The sequence below is a fragment of the Schistocerca serialis genome, chromosome 9 (assembly GCF_023864345.2).
Source record: "Schistocerca serialis cubense isolate TAMUIC-IGC-003099 chromosome 9, iqSchSeri2.2, whole genome shotgun sequence".
Lineage (NCBI taxonomy): Eukaryota > Metazoa > Arthropoda > Insecta > Orthoptera > Acrididae > Schistocerca > Schistocerca serialis.
This window is the reverse complement of record NC_064646.1, coordinates 350,729,513-350,749,156: the sequence shown is the minus strand read 5'-3', so window position 1 is coordinate 350,749,156 and position 19,644 is coordinate 350,729,513. Positions and strand designations below refer to the sequence as shown.

The 19,644-nt window shown below is 37.6% G+C and overlaps 2 protein-coding genes across 4 annotated transcripts in view; one reads left to right on the top strand and one right to left on the bottom strand.

Moving 5' to 3' along the window:
* Positions 1-19,644, top strand: part of LOC126418528 (transcription initiation factor IIA subunit 1-like) — an 86,977-nt gene that overhangs the window by 7,668 nt on the left and 59,665 nt on the right. The window lies entirely within an intron of this gene.
* Positions 9,395-19,644, bottom strand: part of LOC126418529 (hsp70-binding protein 1) — a 52,857-nt gene continuing 42,607 nt past the window's right edge. The window contains exons 6-7 of one of the 3 annotated variants that reach the window (XM_050085338.1): positions 12,809-13,005; positions 9,395-9,712 (exon numbers count right to left, since the gene is read on the bottom strand). In XM_050085338.1, coding sequence (XP_049941295.1) covers positions 12,973-13,005 — 33 coding nt within the window. In that variant the 3' untranslated portion in view covers positions 9,395-9,712; positions 12,809-12,972. The remainder of the gene's footprint in view (positions 9,713-12,808; positions 13,006-19,644) is intronic. The other 2 variants (XM_050085337.1, XM_050085336.1) reach the window with 2 other exon arrangements.

Below are 19,644 nucleotides of genomic sequence, written 5' to 3'. Positions count from 1 at the left end.
TCCGCAGAAGCGTTGAGCTGTGGTGGACTGCTTGTCAGCTTAGGCCGAGAAGGGCAGAGGATGCTTGGCAGAACAACTCTGTTGAGGGACTGCTAGACACAGTTGGCATAAAGCTTGGAATGTAAAGTGGCTGCAGAGAGGTCAGGCAGTGGCTTAAATTCTCAACTGGTGGAAGAACACTGAAGGAGGCACGTGACTCACATGCCATTTGTGGCGATGCTTCTGCCTCTGGTGTTAAGGATGGAACCGTGTGGTACTGTGTTGTCTGTGGCATTTTGGTTGTAAACAATGTGGCGTATTTTTTTCATAGCTTCGAGTTGTTTTTGTCTTATCTTCAGAAGAGCTTTCATCAGCAGGTCGTAGCTGCAGCAACCCACAGTACAGAACTCTATGGTAGGTGGCTGTGTCACCAGGAGGGTTGAGGATTAATCCTAAAAGTGGCACACAGCATTGGTTTATTTTGAAACAACTCATATTGATTGATCTTCATGACCTTGATGAAATTCTGCATAATGGTTGTAAACAGTTTTATCTTGAAATGATTAGTTATTGTAGTAGAACAAAGCAATTTTAGGCATTATTGTTATTGTTAGGCTTTTACGAAAATTGTAAAAAAATCATCCAATGAAACCGTCATTTGAAATTTCTATATTTTTTTGTAACACTTTCCTTAAAAGCTCACTTTAAAAAGTACTGGGCCAATTTCTAAGCTGCCTTAAATGGCAAACTTTAATACAATAGTTATGTCACATTGCAGTAGCACCACCACCTAGCTTTTGATTCTAAAAACGTAAAAGGCTCTGCCTGTGGTATCTGTATCTCAGAGGAACACAGATAACATAGACTGTGGCTTAAACAAGTATTGTGATCTTGCTGTTGTCCTACACTGGTGGGTCAAAGTAGGGGGTTCCTCCAGATATCAAGCTACTTATGCTCCAAGATTAATTACTAACTTAGTTTGACAAAGAAATCAGTAAGTTACATTATTGTGCAAATTTTCCTTCATTGATATCCAGTGGGATAACATTTTGTGGTAACTTATAGGCAAAAACCATTCATTGGACAAAAGCAGGTGATTATTAAAATTGTATGATAGATTCACACACGCGTACATACTGCAAATGTCTGCTTAACAAATTGTGAGTATTAACCACAGCCTCATTGTTCATTTTAACTGATGACAACAGAAACAGTGTGAATACATTTTTCTAAATTTTACAGGAGAGCAAAAATCTCTCTTTCTTTTCGCACTGAACAAATATCTCTTAAAGAAAGAAGAAGAAGCTATTTTTAGAGGCAGTAACTATTTCATCACCAAAATAAATGGAACTCAAAATATCATACAGCAGGTATTTTCCAGATGAAAAGCAAGCATTGAAATAATACTACATAACATTTGACATTTTCAACACTTTTATGAGAACAATTGGCACAAAAAACATGATGTACAAAGCAACATACAGAATATTTATGACAGTAGTGTAAATAATACACAATAGATTCTGTGAGAGTGATAAATAAATAAATAAAAAAAATAGGAGCAATGTCACTGTTTGCCTTGCAGGGGAAGTACAGCTAAATGCCAATAAAAATGGTTTTAAAATACGGAGAAATGTCTGCCCTGTTACCCAACAAGGTCATTTATCTGTGAAACTCCACATTTGTATCCAGTTGATGTTTGGAGGTAAATGAATCTACAGACTACAGAAGCCCATGTCACTGAAGAAACAGTATCACACCTCATAAATGAGGTTGCATTTGGCAGAAGGCTAAACATTTGTTTGAAATGACATATACAAGTTGGTCAGAAAAAGTCTGAAAAGCTTGTAACAGTGTTTCAGGGTAGGTTGTGCTGAAACATAACTGTTAGAAAGAAATTCAATATGTTGTGCTGTTTCAGAGCTAATTAGCATTGTAATTAACCAATCGGGCCATTGTGTACGCGAATTCAAGTGGCCCATCAGAAATAGTGTCAGTGATTCTGATAGCGCACAAGACTCTCAGCCTTCGACTCGGGTTCTCAGTAGCAGGAAACCAAACAAAGAACACATTTGGTAGCACCGTTTCTTGCAGGCATCTTGAATTTGTGCGTGTGGTGGGCTGATTAGCTAACTTCGCTGCTAATTAACTTGGAAACAATGTAACATATTGAATTTTTTTTGAACAATTACTTCTCAGAATAACCAATCCTGCAACGGCCTTACAAGCCTTTGAGACTCTTTCTGACCTCCCTGTATGTTAGCACATCCTTTTAGAGGGCACAATAAATCAATGTTGTTTCTGCTTCTTTGTTTTCAACTGCTTTTTCCTTTGGGCCCACACACCTTTTAGTCTTTAAGAATGTTGTTCCTTCTCTTCCTGGATCCACTTTCTTCCAGTTCTTGATTTTTCCTGCCCTGAAAACCTACCTTTTCTATTACTTCTGCAAATAGTGTTCTGTTTCTTATTGTGTCCGTATCAACTCCCACATTTTTATCTCTTTTTCTATTTTGTAATTCTGGATTTTTAATTGTGTAACAAGTCAAAGATTTATTATTATTATTATTATTATTTGAAAGGTCCTCTCCATTTTATGTATTATAGTGCCTATTTGCTATGTTTTCCTTCAAGTTGTTTTATATCCATTCTCGAACAATAGAAAGTCCAGGGTGGAATAGCAACAGCATAGAAACAGTAGATTGCTACCGAACACACAAGGGAGGCATTGAGTCGCAGAGCAGCTCAATGAAAATGAGTGCTAAAATATGTTAAGCTTTTGGATGAATTTGTCGTTCTGAAATAAAACACACACACACACACACACACACACACACACACACACACACACACACACACACACAGATAAACCACCTATTTGGTGAGCAGCGATCTGTTCTTTGTGTATTGTTGATATCTGTTCTACACATTTAAAAAAACCCACTTTAGTTATTGTGTTATTTATTTAAAGCTTTTGAGATGCATTACTCGTCTATTCTCATGAACTTTTTTTTTCCCCCCCTGCCAACTTATATGTGTAAGCATACTTTCCCTGTTTGGTGTTGTGATTCTAGTGCACTTTCAAGTGAGTCTGTAATAAGCACCGTCATCTGCAAATGCCAAGCAGTCTAGTGTTCTTGTTTGAATTTCTTCATACTTTTATACCCTTTGTATATATGGCCTTCCTCCAATATCCAACAAAGTCTACTTTAACACTATAGTAGATGTTGCTATATGAAAAATTAGATTTTTTGAACACAGCATCTCATGCTTATTACAAGTCCTTACCACTTCTGAGAGAGAATAAAGACGTATTTGCAAATAAATATGAGATGGTCGACCTAGTGGATCAACTATCCCCCATTTCCTTAAAGGGGGCACTTATCCATACACAAACCCATGTGCAGAAGCATTAACAAATCTAGAAGAGGCTATCTCAAAACTCAAGTTCCAATTACTTAACAACAGAGTCCTTACTCACTCCAATGTAGCCCTTGGGATATATATTGCCACATACCATTTAGTTGGCGGTTCAAATCACTCTCTTATGTATGTAACAACACATGTGACAGCAATCACTTTCCAATTGTTGTTTCACTTTCCACACCATAACAAATACAAAGATGCTCACTTAAAAAATCTGTGGTCCACCACAATGGAGTGAGATTTATACCTGGAGCATTTCAGCAAGCCCAGTTGACACACTCCTAGCAGAAGCAGGTCTCCTTTCACTGTGGGTGATAAGCCATCAACTACTCTAACGTTTTGACAACACGAGAAGCAGTGCAAAACTGGATTGCATTCAAAATTCACACCTCCCTCTCATCAGTTGACTTACTTGATGCGTCTAGCCAATCCTCTTCTCTGGATAATCAGCTAGCTCGATCTTCCAAAACTTCTTCTCCGAAGACCTTCACCAGTTATAGGAATTTAAAAGACTCTACTTTTGAAGTAATTGGTTGCTCGCTGAATACTTTCAGTTCAATCACAATATATTTTCAACTATCACAATAAACAACTTTGCCATTTCTCGTATGAACATTTAAACTTGTGCAAGTCAATTTAGTCATCAAACATTAGAATTCATTAAACACAGTTTAGCGTCCAAATCATTTATGAACATGACATACATCTTGCTTCGTTCAGAGCTAAGACATGAAGTAAGTAAAAGTCTATGGTCAATTGTTTGTTTGTCTTTTTTACAATAATCACAGTATCAAAAATTATGGAATATTACACAGACACTCCTTGTACTTTTAATACAACTTCCAAGGAGTGGCCGGCAAACACTTGTCAATGCCACTTGTCTGATGCAGCTCCTGTCTTTCCAAGATAAACGTCAATCCTGCACACACAGACGTGTTGTGCAGTAAATAGGCTCTCTCTCACACTTGTATTTAAAATATCTCATGTTCGAGGTGGCAGAAGGTCAAGCAGTTCCAGAATTTACGTGTAAATTCTCGAAGCACTACACTACTACTAAATATGGTATGCCCAGAAACACAAGTTCCCCAGAACTGTGTAATAATTGTTTCAACTCTACATTATTTATTTTAGATCAGGCAGACACAATGAAAAGACTGCTGTACACATGTATAGCATTCTTTTCATTGTGCCTGTCTGCGATTTAATGTCTCCGCTATATGGTAAGTAGCAATCTATGCTTTTCATGTATTGTCCTTATTCCATCCCTGACTTTACATTGTTTTCTTTTAGAACAGGTAGAGCAAGTGGGGTATGAGTGGACTGTACGTACAGAGCTCCTTCGTGAGCTTCCCAATATGTATAATCTAGGTTGGTTCCTAGGACAAAAGAAAAGTACTGACTCCACTGTCAAAAGAAATTTATTCATCCCGCTATCAGTCACATATGAATATTCTGATTCAGGAATAATGTGCACAGATATTCTGAAAGTTAATGTACAATTTGGTTATGTTTTGCCCAAATAGGGTGCCATGAACAAGAGTGTACAGTTTGGCTATGTTTTTACCCAAATAGGGTGTCATGAACAAGACTCCTCATCAAACACTATAACGTGTTCATACCCATCACCAGAGACATGACACAACAGCACACGAACACTGAAGAACTTCATGTACAGCAACTCAATTGCGACTACCATGTCAATGAGATTGTGATTATTTTATTCAGCTGTTATATGGCACAGCTATCAGTCTTTCTGTAGTGTAAGTACACGTTATAGCATATGCAATCATTATTTTTGTATACTTGCACTAGAAAAGTATTAGTAGTAGGTCGAAAGCTTTTCATGTCTCCGTGCTGTAACTAGTGTACCCATGCTGCATACAATTGGTTGTATTTGAATTCTTTACTCATTTTTGTTTATTATTTCAGTCTTAAAATTTCTGTTATTGCTGTGTTCTTCAGCATGGACTTAGACAGAATTTTGCAATCATATTCAGAATTGGTTCCAAAGAGACATATGAATTAAGCTTGCGTGATAAATGCAAGAAGTGTTGGACATGTAAATTTGTATTCTGAACCATTGGAGCTATGTACATCACCAAAACACCGTGAACTGGTTACATGGCCAAGGTGGCAGCACCATCATCTTTACGATCATGAAGCAGGGAGAGGAGATAGTAACAGTATGCACACTAGTACTCTTACAAGTGGAGTGCTGTCACATGCTACACAACACTTGAGTGAAGTGCCCATTTAGAACAAGAACACAAACGGGACATACAGTATACCTTACCTTGGATGCTAATGACACTTTGTTGGCAGTACTCGTATAACTACCTTTCCAGTTGATGTCACTGTCTTTCACGACTGTGTTTGTTAATTCATTGCCTGGCATTTCAGTTGCGGGTGAGAATGCTGACTCTCTGTTCAAATCTATGCCAAGTGATTTTATTATATTTTTGGTTTCTTCATATGTCGAAGTATTTATCATTCAGTAGTCATTACACCTTCTTTGGAGTGATAAACAACCTTTGAAGTATTGTAATGTCACAAACATAAAAGCTAAAGCCACAGCAGTAAAAACCAACTGGTCTACTGGTTGGCATTTTTGTCTAGTAATGCTGAGACCCCAGGTTTGATCTCCGGTGATATAATCAAAATATTCACTGTTGGAAAGGCCTGAAAGGAAGCCCACTCAGCCTTTTGAGGCCAACTGAAAAGGTGCACGAATATAAAAGCAGCTAAACTGACACTCAAGTCCCCAAAGTAGCCTAATATTGAAGGTCTTGTATTGGGCTAAATGACACTTGACATTTACTTATTAGCAATAAAAGCATAATTCATTATTTTTTCAGATTAGAGAGCAAGATGGTTGACAGTTTCATGTATACTAAAGTTTTATTGTTATAACCATAGGGGAGAAGTGAACCCAAAATGGAACTCTGCATTCACAACAATGAAAGGTTACTCTTTGTACAACCTTGCAACTGCCATTCACAATGACATTTGTACGAATTCACGGTTCGTATAGATAAACAAGTGGGCACTTTCATTTTGATGCTTTTGAAGATCTTTAGTAAACAATCAATTTGTAAGTACTGTATGTCCCCTAGTTCACACACAATGGCTCACTCATTCCGGCACCTTTCAAAATCAAATGCTAAAGATGGAAAACTTTTCCTCATAATTTCTTTGCTACCTTGTAAGTCTAGTTCTGTGTGACAAAAGCTGTGAAGTTTTTGCACAGATGGTATTTCCTTGTATTGTTCACGATTATCACAGAAATTGAAGTTGATTAACACATTTATCTATATCATCAGTGAAGTATTTATTGTGAGCATTTTGATTATTCCACTTGAGGGCAGATACTTAATCCTGCTGCACTCTGCATTGTGTCCTCCCTCCTGTAATTTGCATGCCATTGACTTATTTAACTTTTGCTTGTCGATATTTCCTTGCCCGTTCCATTGTCTTCTCTGTCAGTGCTGCAACACTTTTCTCATTCTAGTGTCGGTAAAATTGATGACCTCAACAGCAACTTGGCCATGGCTGCCTGTGTAGGTATTTTCCGCAATAACTTCTCACGATCAGTTTTTGTGCTCGCACTGCAAGATAACTGCTTTGAACTGGATCGTGACTGTACTTGGATCACATTAGTTCCTATTTTATGAATATAAAACTATCTCGACTGCATTTTTAAAAAAATTGTAACGAACGGTGTTTGGCAAACTAGGTTATCTTGAGTTCTAAAATACAGGATAAAATGGTAGCCACCAATGACATCACCTGGCATGTGTCTCTATGCAGTTATGTTGTGACAGTTGAAAAATACAAATGTGGCAATGAATTTCCAGGTCACATGTAAAAAGAACTTTGCCCTCCTATGCACCACATTCTGGTGTCATGCACGCTGGGAGATATATGACTACCAGCCATAGAGAATTCCTTTACATTTCATTTTCTTAGTGTAAAGGTATTTTGGGCTGTTCTAAATCTGTTTACATTTTGGAAGCAAAGCTCCATGTTACAAAAGTACTCAGAACCCCTGTTTCTCAATTCTTAAACTGTTTTAACAAATGTCTGTAATGAAATTGGCTGGTTCTCTTTGTAGAAGTGAGAATGTCAGGTGCAAATAAATACTGTAGGTTTTTTTTTAATAATATTCCAATAAACATTTCAATTTTTCCACACAGTGGTACAAAAATTTATTTTGATGTTCAATTCATATACAACTGTTTTAAGTCCATAGTGTCTCATCTATTACATGAACTGAAAGTATAAATTGACTTTATTTCAGTAACAAAAACAACACTTGAAGTCCTAAGCACAATGAACTTTGTGGATGAAATTAATGCATGTACACAGGGTTATTCATAAGTATCTTCAGGATTTCAGAAGGTGATTGTGCGAAAAGCTACAAGACATACAGAAAATATCCACACATCAGTGGATAGAGCACCTCTCCTAGTTTTTAACTCATGTTACAGGTGATCAATATGGGCAGTGAATACCAGTCGGGCAGGAGAGCATATATATGTAATTCATTGCTGGGACTGCCCAGGAAGGGCTATAGCAACAGCCTGCTTTGGAAATCAGTTCATTGGGTTGCCTATTGGCATGAACAAACTAATTTGATGCAATGATACGGAGTGGATGATTTGTCTACCATGTGCTGACATCTTTACCCTACAGTGCTGTGCTCTGCAATTACACCACAGTGCATGTCACGTATCAAAATGATTAAGAAAGTTTTAAAAAATAGTTGAAGAAAAATTTGAAACATTGTATGAGAAAATATTTCGATGTATCATCAATGCACACATTCAAAGCATGTTTAAGTGTGTCTTTAGTTTGATGATCTTATATGTAATAATGATAATTTTAATAATAATTAGTTAAGTTATTGTTGTTGAACAGCAAGCATATTTGTATGTAACATTATTGTAAAGTTTTATTGAACTCTGTAGATACACTGCTGTTTGCCCATTTATTGGACTTAAGTCATTTCTAGAGTTTTCGCTAGTTCCAGTCTTTAATCTCCTGTCAGTTTAACAAATAACTTTTGTGTGTTCTCTGGTGCTGCAGAATTCCTTATTGTTTATGTTTGGGTATCCTGACTTTAAAAGGTGTGAAGTGATCGATTTAAGAAATTTGTTACTAGCTTTTTGCTTCTCTAGTTTGTTTTTCTGACCAACCCATTTCTTCCATATGTACATATGTATTGCTATGCTTTCTGCTCATTACTTAATTTTTATGCTACTAATGGGTTATATATAACATGACTTTATTAATGAAAAATAAATTTAGGAAGATAAAACATGAATGACCTATACTCTGCAGAGGGAGAGGTGATAGTTGTATAACAGTTGTAATTTGTGTACGTGCCACATAATTTTGTCGTTGTGTTGCAAGTTGTTGTGATCTGTTAAAGCACTTTTTTTTCCTTTCTTTTGCAAATACCAGCAATGTAAGGAAAAGCTAGATTGCTACTCACCATAAAGATGACACGCTGAGTTGCAGACAGGCACAACGGAAACACACTTACACATTAGCTTATAGAAACTAGCTGTGAATTTCAGTAGTAAAGTTATTTTCTACACAATTAGTCAAATTGTGTTTCTGCTAAGCAGCTCTACTGTACACTAAGGTGAAAGTAAGTGGCCACTGGAAGCTAAGTATTGGATTTTGTCAACACTTGTGTTTCTTGTACTAACTCATCTACAGTGATATTTCTCACATGAGAGAGGAAAGACGAGAAGTTTGATGGTCTGATCCCATGTTACATGGTTAAGGGCACGATTATTATTCTATATTATTTGCTCACTGTGGCATTTATGGCTTTGATTAATGAAATAATTAATATTCTTGGCCTTGGTGTTTTTTGAAGGTTGGTAGAAAACAGAAACATTTAGCCTACATCTCACCTGAAAAAATAAAGGTATCAGTGCGGATAGTGCAGTATAAAGGGAAATAAATTACAAGAAACATAGTATGCAATAAAATCCTTATGTGGATTAGTACAAAAAGCACTATTTTTAATTTAATATATGAAACAGTTTTCAAATATAATTCACATTTTAAATTAAATACTTCATTTTAATAACAATGATAAAATCTAATGACACAACTTTCATTTGCTGAAACTGAGTATTGCAGGAGTTGTGCCTGTAGACTCTACACATTTTTGTGGCCTTCCCCCATGAGTGTGGTTCTCAAACGGTGAAATTATAAGTAGTAAACTTCACTAACGTTCTTCTTCATCACCACTAAAGACAAGCCTCAACAAGTACTGGGCATACTCACGTATTTCCTAAATAGGAAGAAAAATAACTGTGGTTAGTGATCTGTACTAAACACTATTTTCTAAACAGTAGGAAAACATCTCTCTGAAATAAAGGTAATAAATAATGTCAGCTATTAAACACAAAGTAACAGATGTATTATCCATAAATATTATTTATGTACTTACTGAATATTTTGGGAGCTGGTGGCTCAATTGATATTTGTTGCAGTCACTGAGCAGAGGTTTCACTCTTTCAAGACTCAAAAGGTAAATGGGGACAGAGAATAGAGGGAAGAGTATTTTAGTGACAGTAACACATAGTTTTCAAAATCTGCTGCACAAAGGGGTAGTTGCCTCAAAACAACTAGAAAAGACCAGCTACAGAAAATGAAATGAGGTGAGAGTAACACACAAATAATGAAGCAAAGGAGAAGAAATAATCATGGCCAGTTGAGACAAGATATAGGACTTGGTCAAATATATAAGAACATTTTGTAATGGAAGAAACATATATATACAGATCATAAGCATAATGCAGCTAATTTTTTTCACTTAGAGAGTTGGACAGTTGATGGTAGGAGTGTGTGGCACACCCAATGCAAAAATCGGCCAAGTGGAGGCTTCAACCACTGCTTCACAATTCATACGAGACACTTATAATGATAATCTATGATTGATTCTATAAACATTAAGTATTCCTTGTTGGATCAGGTTTGGCAGATAAACCACTGGTCCACACGATTATTCCTTTGGTCAGCAGTCTGTTGATTTGCCAAAAGGTTTGGCAGTTTCAACCGTTATCCATTAATTTCTGTAAACTGTAAGTGTATATGTTAACCTCGAAGATGGTACAAAGTATCAAGCAAAGTATTTGAAAATGCAGTCTAGGGACCACGCTCCCTTTCCTACCAAATAATATAAGTGAATGGATGCCTTATAAACACTTTTTAATACACTTTGCACTATCAAGTGACATCAAGGAAGCCTATTCATACACTTCTCATGGTCAAAGTAACACTCCAAAGCAATGAATTATGTAGCACATTTTTGAAGCCTTTTTCTATGTTTTAAAGACAACTTTAAGAAACATTTATAGGGAGTGGTTGTAATAAAACAATATCAACATCGACACAATATGGAGTAACGCTACTTTCAGCATTCAGGGCAGCCTGAATCATCCTAGTTATTAATGCATATAAATCTTGAATAGCAGTCAATGGTATTTCAGACTGTCACAAAGAAACTGTTCACATTTCTTGAGATGTTGGAATGAGGTAATATATAGCAAACAGCACCCCCCCTAATAATCAAACCTCGTAATAATGGACGGCAGAAAAGGCATCTTATTTTATACAGTCTTGCACATGTACTGCTGTTTAATTTATGGCATTATAACACTGCATAAACTATCTTCTTGGAACAATTCCTGTCCCAGTAAATGGACATAAAAACCTAAAATTGTTTCATATACACTGCCCTTTCTTGGTGTGAAAATCATAATGACTGCTCAAACTATTAAAAGCCCTCCATCATGCTCCATAAATGGAAGTATTTATTTGCACTTGATACTATTCACATGTAACCACACCCCACAGAGTACATTCCATATTTCCAGTAACGCAACAGCTGAGGTTCTGTCCTCCTTGCATAATTCAAATCTGTTCTTTAGTTTTTCTGCATTGTAAAAAAAAAAACTCTTTGCCTTTACAAATGTCTGCTTGTGTCTGTGCGGATGGATATGTGTGTGTGTGCGAGTGTATACCTGTCCTTTTTTCCCCCTAAGGTAAGTCTTTCCGCTCCTGGGATTGGAATGACTCCTTACCCTCTCCCTTAAAACCCACATCCTTTCGTCTTTCCCTCTCCTTCCCTCTTTCCTGATGAAGCAACCGTTGGTTGCGAAAGCTAGAATTTTGTGTGTATGTTTGTGTTTGTTTGTGCGTCTATCGACCTGCCAGCGCTTTTGTTTGGTAAGTCTCATCATCTTTGTTTTATATATATATATATATATATATATATTTGAAGCTTTACCAGTAACATTTCATTTATGCCCCAATCTGTCTGCAAGAAGAAGAGAGGATCCTGAGGGATCAGAATAAGCAAGCACCATCCACCGACTCCCAGCACATAGGCTCCCAAGGGTAACAAGCTGTGCTAACATCAAACAGCACTGGCAACACACTTGCATTGACATATAATTTGTGCTTCAATTGGCGCTGACAGTGCCACCTATTAGCCACTGTCATAACAACCGTCTACTGCTACTTATTACATGTCTACGTAAGTAAAAATTGAGATAAGGATGTAAGACAAGTTTACAGGATTTGTGAAATCAAACTTGATAGTTTCGTGTTGAGTGATGGTGGTTGTTGCTATTAATTCCATATCAGTTCTCACGGACAATTCGAATTTAAAAATAACCAGTAGTAAATAAAAAGAGAATGCGTAAAATTTTGAACATTTGCGAGCGTAACGCTGAATTGTGTGAACACGTAAATCACTGAGAACCACTCTCATTATGTTCTTCACCTGTCGACAATGGATTATTGTCACAACTGTCTGATTCAGCAGTAAAATTAATCATTTTGTCTATTGTGAGTTCCACAAGACTGCTGCACATGTAGTAATCTTCTTCCAGTTGTTGGATCTTCCTGCAGTATCCTTCCCAGTCACCAGCAGTTAACTCACAGAATGGATTCACTTGCAGTTTGCAGGAGACTGTCGTTCGACATGGCCCCTGAAATGCTGTGCTCCCTAAACAGTTGTTTTACTTTTGCCCATGCCTGTTGTTCTGCACTCAAATTACAATTATTAGGTGTCAAGCAGACAAACATGCGGCCTTTATCTTTTGCCATTTTGTTGATCATATACATTTTTTTAGCAGGTCTGTTCTTGAATTAAAGCGAACAGAGCCTGCTTCCTCATATTCTCATTACCGCCAACATGCCTCTTTTGCAACAATTCTAATATCTTCACTTTGGTATCATACTGTGTGGGTGTTTTGTCCACCACAATGACTGACTGTGGTGGAAGATTCGGGAGAACCATATTTACAAACCACCTTACAAAGTTAACATAAATAATAATGTATTCACACTCTAGCAGTAAAGACCTCTTATTACGCACATTTCCGCTTTCATCCCATGGACGACTAAATATTCTACAGAGATTTAATACCCAAAATTCAAGTCCAGCCAATCTTTTTCTTGAGTTTTGGTCAAAGTTTTGCGGCAGTCTTCTGCACCAAGCTGAAGTCTTCAATTGTTTTCCTCAAGACACCCCTGTTGAAGTTATCCAACTGGATTTTCCCAGTAGATCTTGGCCTAAGGGAAAGAGAATTAAAAGAAAAAGTCAAAAAGTACAATTCCATTTTATGCAGAGTGTGACTACAAAAACACAGAGACGTCTCCAGTGAAAAGATGGGCTTTTTGAAACCACTTATACAGTAGTATAGGCTATGATCCCAAGTATCTCAGGATGCAGTCACAATTGACTGAATAAAAACATAGCCATTTCTATCGTGATGTAAAAAAAAAAAAAAGGAGACTGACACATGACAGGACTCATGCTCACTACTTCCAGCACACCAGCCAAGTATCTTAATCATTACTCTACATGGGGGTTTCTGAATAACTGACTTTGTTATTGAACCTGGATGACAAGAAATTCTTTTACACATGCAAACAAAGTGCCCACTTTAACCTACCAATACCAAGGCATTTTCCATAATCTGCATTAACAGCGAGGGGCTGCTGTTCTTTATGTCCACAAAAAGATTACTTAACTGCTCTTGAATTATATTAACAACACACTTTTTACTGATTTGTAAGTAGGCTTCAGAAGCTGAAAATACCTTTTAGCACAAACTTACAAGTAACCCCTTGAGTCTGAAGTTATAAAAGGCCAATTACGTTTACAACATTTGATGCTCCATGTATTGTCTACAAGCAATCACAATATTGGCTGCTAATGGCAACTGGGGCAGAACTGGTGGTATCCAATGGTAAGCACAGCCTGAGGCTACAGAGCATAGTTGAACTGCTTAGTCAACAAGTAACTCACAGCAGTGCTACAGTGCTAGTGTTCTTGGTACAAAGCACAGCAATGGCAACGATAAAGAAAGCCAAACACTGTATTATATCTATGACAACAGTTGCCGTAACTGAGATTTCATCAGAAATCCCAAGGAATTTCGCAACTTGAAATAGAAGTGGCAAATGAAATATTTATGTTTCTGCAAGATGAGTCAGTGGAACGGGTGGTGTCATGTACGCTCAACTGTAGGAACAATGTACGTAAGGAATAAAATGATGACGATACATGCTTGACAACTGAAGGTGATATTAAAACCGATGTCAAGACGTGTTCTTAATCATCCTTGTCAGATAGGGAGCCACAAATCCTGTCTCCATTGAAACATAGTAAAGACAATTGTTGTCCAAGAAGTGGATACTAAACATAATTAGGTACATGGAAGATCATCTACAGCATAGAAGGAAAAATGAAAAAAAAGAAGATTATGACAATATTTTGAACAATTCTGCAAGCAATATGACAATGTAGTGCATAAAAAAACTATGGATATTCAAGGGAGGACAAGGCGCTCTTGATACAAAAGCTGGTGTTTGTGTGTTTCAAGGTTGCACAATACAATTTACAGGATGTGCACGATAGTGACCTCCTACATTATGCACATGAAACTGTGCATGACATAGATTACAGTGATTTCAAGGGAAGCAGTGGATCGTTGCATAACTTCAAACAGCGCTACAGAAATGGAAAATGTAAGACAGCGAAATTACAAACAAAGCATCAACTTGACAAAGCACAACAAAATGTGGAATCAGCCTGAAAATTTGTAGATGAGATAAACAAACTTACTCCTTCATTCAGTAGGGAATTTGTTTTCAATTCCAACCAATTGGGATTTGAAGAGGAAATGCATATGAAAAAACAACCCCTAGAAATTAGAGGTACCAACAGAGTTTTATCAAGATCAACTAAAATCAATGCCGTAACGCATTGGTATACAAGTACTATGACTGTGATATTGGCTGGAAAGTTATTTATTGTGCTGTAAGAGGTCAGAGGTGTTCTACTCCTACGCTTCTTTCTCATGTGAATGATCTTGTAAGGGCAGTAGGGAATATTTATGTCACAGCAAGCGAGAGTGGGAAAATGGGTCTAAGAGAATTACAACTATGGTAAGAGCACTGCTTTTGGCCAGTAGCTGGTCAAAATAGCTTGCTTTCACTTGATTCCTGGTCTGTGTATTAATGTCCTGCATTCTTTGTAACTCTTAAGGAGTTCGCCTTCGATCTTGATGGTGAGAACCTTTGTGAACACTGGGCACATCATTTTTCATTTGGCGTTCATGGTGCAAGTTAATGGTTTGTTTTGAACATATCTTGAATGTTGACAATGTTCGTTTTCCGACATGAATATCCCATAGAAGGCTGCATCTCATGGACGATTGTTCTCTGTTGCCCTCCTGATGCACTTGTTGCATCATTAGCAGCTAATATTTTTCCTGTCATACTTGTTAACACAACCCTTTCAAATGAACACAACACTTTCAAATGAGCCTTAACAAAGACTGGAATTGTGATCTTACACTCGAGCTGTTCTTTATTAGCAATATCAATGCACTTTCTGTATTGTGTACTACTGACTTCATGACCACCACAAAACATTTAAAAAATGCAAATTTAGTTCATTGTTGTTGACTTTTACTCTCAACATAATTTTTAAAGAGATACTGATGTGGAAGTAAGGCCCTGAACCTGGAAATATTGAATACAACATTAACTGGGGAAAGTGAGCTCTGCTGCGGGGACTTTTTTTTGGGTTTAGTTTAACTAAAAAGATTAAAACTTGTGGAATCTGGTAGAAGAACTATTACAAAATAAATATTTTTTCAAAATTTTAAAGTATCAAGTAACCGACTAGAATATAATATTGTCAAGAGGTAGACACAGAGTACATGCCCCTTAGTATTGTGAAAAAAACTTGTGTTCTGCCTTATGGCAGACCTTGTCATGGGGGAAACCTCGTCAGAGAGGTCCACAGCATGAGTGTCCAGGGAAGTGATTCCAGTGGTGGTTTCCCATTGCCTTCCACTGATGATGAAGATGATGAAATGATAATGAGGACAACACAACACCCAGTCCCTGAGCGGGGAAAATCTCCAACACAGCCGGGAATCGAACCCAGGCCCCTTGGTGTGACAGATCACCTCCCTGACCACTCAGCTATCGGGGCGGAGTATTGTGAGGGTTAAAGTAATTTAGGCAAAGGAGGAGGCAGCTTCAAAGCATTGTAGAATAGAAAATTTTGAACTGAAATTTACCTCTCCCCCCCCCCCCCCCCCCGAGAGATTCTGGTGATTTTCCAGGGTTATCTTTCAAAATTTGTGAATTCCTTTCTCAGAGCTGAAGCTTGCCCCTGTGTATCACACCGTTATCTTATCAGTTGAGAGAGAAGTGGAACAACTTCTTATATTTGATCTCCTGATCACAACACTCAGTGACATTAATATTTATTTTCTTTGTTCCACTTCATGATTTATTGCCCCTTGCCCTCCTCCAAGGAATGGACGGAGTATCTGGTGTTGCCCGTGATGGACCAGGAATCACTTCGTTGCTCATCGAGAGATGTATTACTTTACTATGGAACACAACACAGCACAACAATCACTTCACAATAACTACAACATAAGTTTCTGTATTAGAATGGTGAGGTTGGGACGTAGGCAGGGGACGTATGCATAATGTGAGCGCACCGAAGTTGACTGACTTGTGCTAATTCTGGACTAGGGAGCTCTAGCTCTTCTCACTATGAGCAAACCATAGATATCCATAGTTGATTTGAGCCAGTTGTCATTGACATGACCAAGTTGATACTGACAGCTAGAATATTCCTCCATCCCCCCCCCCCCCCCTTTACCCTAGTTTGTTGGTGATGGATAAAATTACCAAAGGAGAAATAATTACTTTTTTCCATGTGATGAGCAGCTTCTTGATGCTTGCCTCAACAGAGAAGCACTTGTACAGCCAATTATACTTGTACTCCTCAACAAAAGAAAAACTGGTGCATTTTTATTAACCTATCACCACCTTCTGAAGTCTAAACATGCTGTAGTCATCTATGGGAAAATATCAAGAATTTATCTATTTTTACGAAGTGTCCATCCAGTATATTTCATAGATTTTATAGCTGATTAAGGCTAGTGTGTATAGAAGCATAATATTTCCTGAAATAAACAACCTTCACATCAACCATGAGCTGTGCCGAGGTGGATACACCAGTTCCCATCAAATCACCATTGGGCGTAGCCAGTATTTGGCTGGATGACTGCCCAGGTTTACCATTTGCTGTTGACAATTTTCCCTTCACCTTTACAGCAGAGGGGAGAGGAGGAGGGGTGGTGGCATAAAGTACCTGATCACCTGTTTTTGTGCAAATGTCCTGGATTAAATTCCAAACCTCTCCGCAGTGTCTTGTGAAGTGAAGATATGTGATACTGTTGGTTGGTGTCTCTCTCTCTCTCTCTCTCACACATGCGTGTGCACGCACACACCCCTCCCCCCCCTCTCCCCACACACACCATTACAGTTATCTACACTTAACAGCTACACTTCCACACAAAGTACTCATATTTTGCGAAGCAATGAAGCAAAGATGCCTTTCCAATTGGATGGCTGAAATTGCCCTTTGGGATCTCTCAGCCATTCATGTTGTACAATTTCACTTACCAAGAGCGGGTAATAATATGCTGCATTCATTGTGTATCCGTTGTGAAGAGAAACAAAACTACTGAATCACAGAAGAATGTTGCTAGAAAATTTCCTCTTGAAGGGAGATTTCAGGATTAAACCCCTCTTCCTCCTCTTTTCTATATCTGTTCTCTTGTGTATCCATATCTTATCACAGATTACAGCCATTGTAAAAACTTTTCTCCATCTTACGCAACAAATCAAATAAAAATCTGCGAACAGCTATTCACCCGAACAGTTCTCTATCTGAATGAGATGATGTGGTACCTACTTCACAAAATGCAGTGGTGCTTTCTGAGAATGGTGTGAACACTAGCAACATTTAAACCTGCCTCTAATGAGATTTCTGTGGTAGTTAAATATGGTTTATATTCCATAAGTCTGCAAGCAGCAATATTTTCATTTGCGACATTTGACCCCAATGCTTATAACCTCTATTTTTAGCTACATCATGACCAATGAGCAATTCTTTAATTTGTAAACTGTGTACTGAATCTAATGAAAATTTCATAAGTTCCATCACCTTCTTTCAAGACAAAACAAAAAATGTGTGCACAACAGAGTAATGCACATCTTACTTATTGTTACAAATAATGAGGGAACAGGTGTTATGGGATGATGCAAGAATAGATAGATCTTGTATATGTCCCTAACTAACTACCTGGAAATTGTAATTAAATTGCAGTTTCCCCATGGAGGTTGAATGTGAGCTGCAATTACCATGTGGCAGTGAAACTTTATAGATATGCTAATGCATCAATGCAGAACTGATTTATGCTGGAACAAAATTAGTTCCTATTTTGGCCACGTCCCGGTGAAAATCTGGCAGTATACAGCATTTTATCAATGTCTCCGGTGCTCATATTGAACCACTTACGAAAGCAGCAGTTAATAATAAAATGAACATTATGCCCTTCTCATTTGTTTGTCCTTTTCTGCTTGTGCGCCATTCCCAAACCATCGCATATGGAAACATTTCTGTACATCTTTCTTCCATTCACTGCACCAATTTGCATTTGGTGGCCAAAACTGGAATAATTTTTTTCCAGTGTAAATCAATTCCACATTAAAGCATTAGAGTACCTACCAAGTTTTGCTGTCATATGATAATTACAGTCCACACTGGACCTCTGTGAGCAGATGCTTTTTAATTACAACCATCTCGTACATTTAGTGCCTTAATCAAAAACTGACTCCTCTCTTATCCAAAGTGCAAAAATCCCGTTTACATTTTAATGGCTCTCCTATGTTAGGTATGGGTCCCACTCACTAGTGAGATCCATCCTATATCATTGTTCAAGTTTTTTATAAGCACTCTCCTTTGTAGATTGAGTCAATTTTCTCAATATTCTACCAACGATTCAAAATCTACCATCTGCTTCACTTACAACTGAACCAATTTGATCACTTCATTTTGTATTGCCACAAAATTCTGTGTGTGCAATATTTTCTCTAAAACAAGTAGAAAGATAAATATATCTTCAATAAACCAGGGGGAAAAAAAGACCAGTAAAGTCATGCCTCAATGAGGAACTTGGAACTACCAGCACATGACAGGAGCATGTAGAGGAACTACAGTTCAAGTTTAAAAGAATAGTCAACTATGCAATGAATTTATGTGTACTCAGTACAACATTTCATAACAGGAAGGACCCTCCATTGTATACAGTCACTGGAAAGAAACTTCTAAAGAATCAGAGATGTCAGCATAATACATGCAAAACAAAGCCTAGGGCTATAGATAAAGAGATGCTGAATGAAATGCACTTGTCAAGAAAGCAACGCTTGAAGCCCTCAGTGACTTACTGTAGCAGAATTTTGTCACATGATCTTTCACAAAACCCAGAGAAATCCTGTTTGTATATAAAGGCTTTGGGTGGCACCAAAGTTAGTGCAAGACATTCATGGATGAGACGGAAAATGAAATTGAGGGTAGCGAAGCAAAAGCAGAAATGTTTAACTTTGTTATTGAATGCTCCTTTACAAAGAAAAGCCCAGGAGAACCGATCCAATTTCATTTTCATACCTCTTAGTGAAATAGATACCAGCACCAGTGGCATTGAGAAACAGCTGAAATTGTTGAGACTGATCAAAGCTCCAGGGCCCGATGCAATCCCTGTCGGATTCTATTTGCAGCTGAGTTAGCTCCTCTTGTAACTATAATCTATTGTATTGAACAATGGAAAC